The sequence below is a fragment of the Austrofundulus limnaeus genome, unplaced genomic scaffold, assembly GCF_001266775.1.
Source record: "Austrofundulus limnaeus strain Quisiro unplaced genomic scaffold, Austrofundulus_limnaeus-1.0 Scaffold8192, whole genome shotgun sequence".
Lineage (NCBI taxonomy): Eukaryota > Metazoa > Chordata > Actinopteri > Cyprinodontiformes > Rivulidae > Austrofundulus > Austrofundulus limnaeus.
In genome coordinates, this window is record NW_013960594.1 from 1 (window position 1) to 709 (window position 709).

At 47.1% G+C, this 709-nt stretch overlaps 1 protein-coding gene across 1 annotated transcript; it reads left to right on the forward strand.

The window, feature by feature from the left end:
- Positions 1-194: 194 nt before the first annotated feature.
- On the forward strand, positions 195-679 carry LOC106512563 (FH1/FH2 domain-containing protein 3; the record flags this gene model as incomplete). Its single annotated transcript, XM_014001156.1, is given in 2 exon segments — positions 195-385; positions 475-679. Coding segments are annotated over 2 exon segments (396 nt in total), but the record flags the coding sequence as incomplete, so codon positions are not given.
- Positions 680-709: the final 30 nt, after the last annotated feature.

Genomic DNA, 709 nt, shown 5'->3' on the forward strand with positions numbered 1-709 from the left:
ATTGTTTTCTAACCCGATTTCATAAACAAAACATGCAGTGGATTATATGGAGCTTAAATTTTGTGAACGTTTTTAGAATATAAGTAGAGTTGTTTACTGTAAGTTTATGTGAGTTTCAAATTTTACCCGCAGTGTGTTTGCCGACTTCAAAGCAGTTTTTTTTATTTCTTATATTTGTCACCCATTTCCATCAGGTGGATTTTGACCAGCTGCAGGAGAACCTGTGTCAGATGGAGCGACGCTGCAAAGCCTCATGGGACCACCTGAAGGTGATCGCCAAGCACGAGATGAAGCCTCAGCTGAAGCAGAAGATGTCCGACTTCCTCAAAGACAGCGCCGAAAGAATCATCATCCTCAAGATAGTTCACCGCAGACTACTCAACAGGTGCTGTAGCTTCACTCCTGGTGAGATTTTATGTTTCGATTTTATGCTGTAAAATACTGACAGAGGAGTCGTTCTGCTCCAACTTCCAGGTTTCATTCCTTCCTGCTGTACCTCGGTCATCTGGCCTACAGCGTGAGAGAGATCAGCGTCAACAGGTTCAGTAAAATCCTCAGCGAGTTCGCGCTGGAGTACCGAACCACGCGTGAGCGCGTCCTGCAGCAGAAGCAGAAACGAGCCGACCACCGCGAGCGCAACAAGACCCGGGGGAAGCTGATCATGGATGTGAACGCTCCGGTGAGCCCCTCCCTCCTCACTAAAAAACTC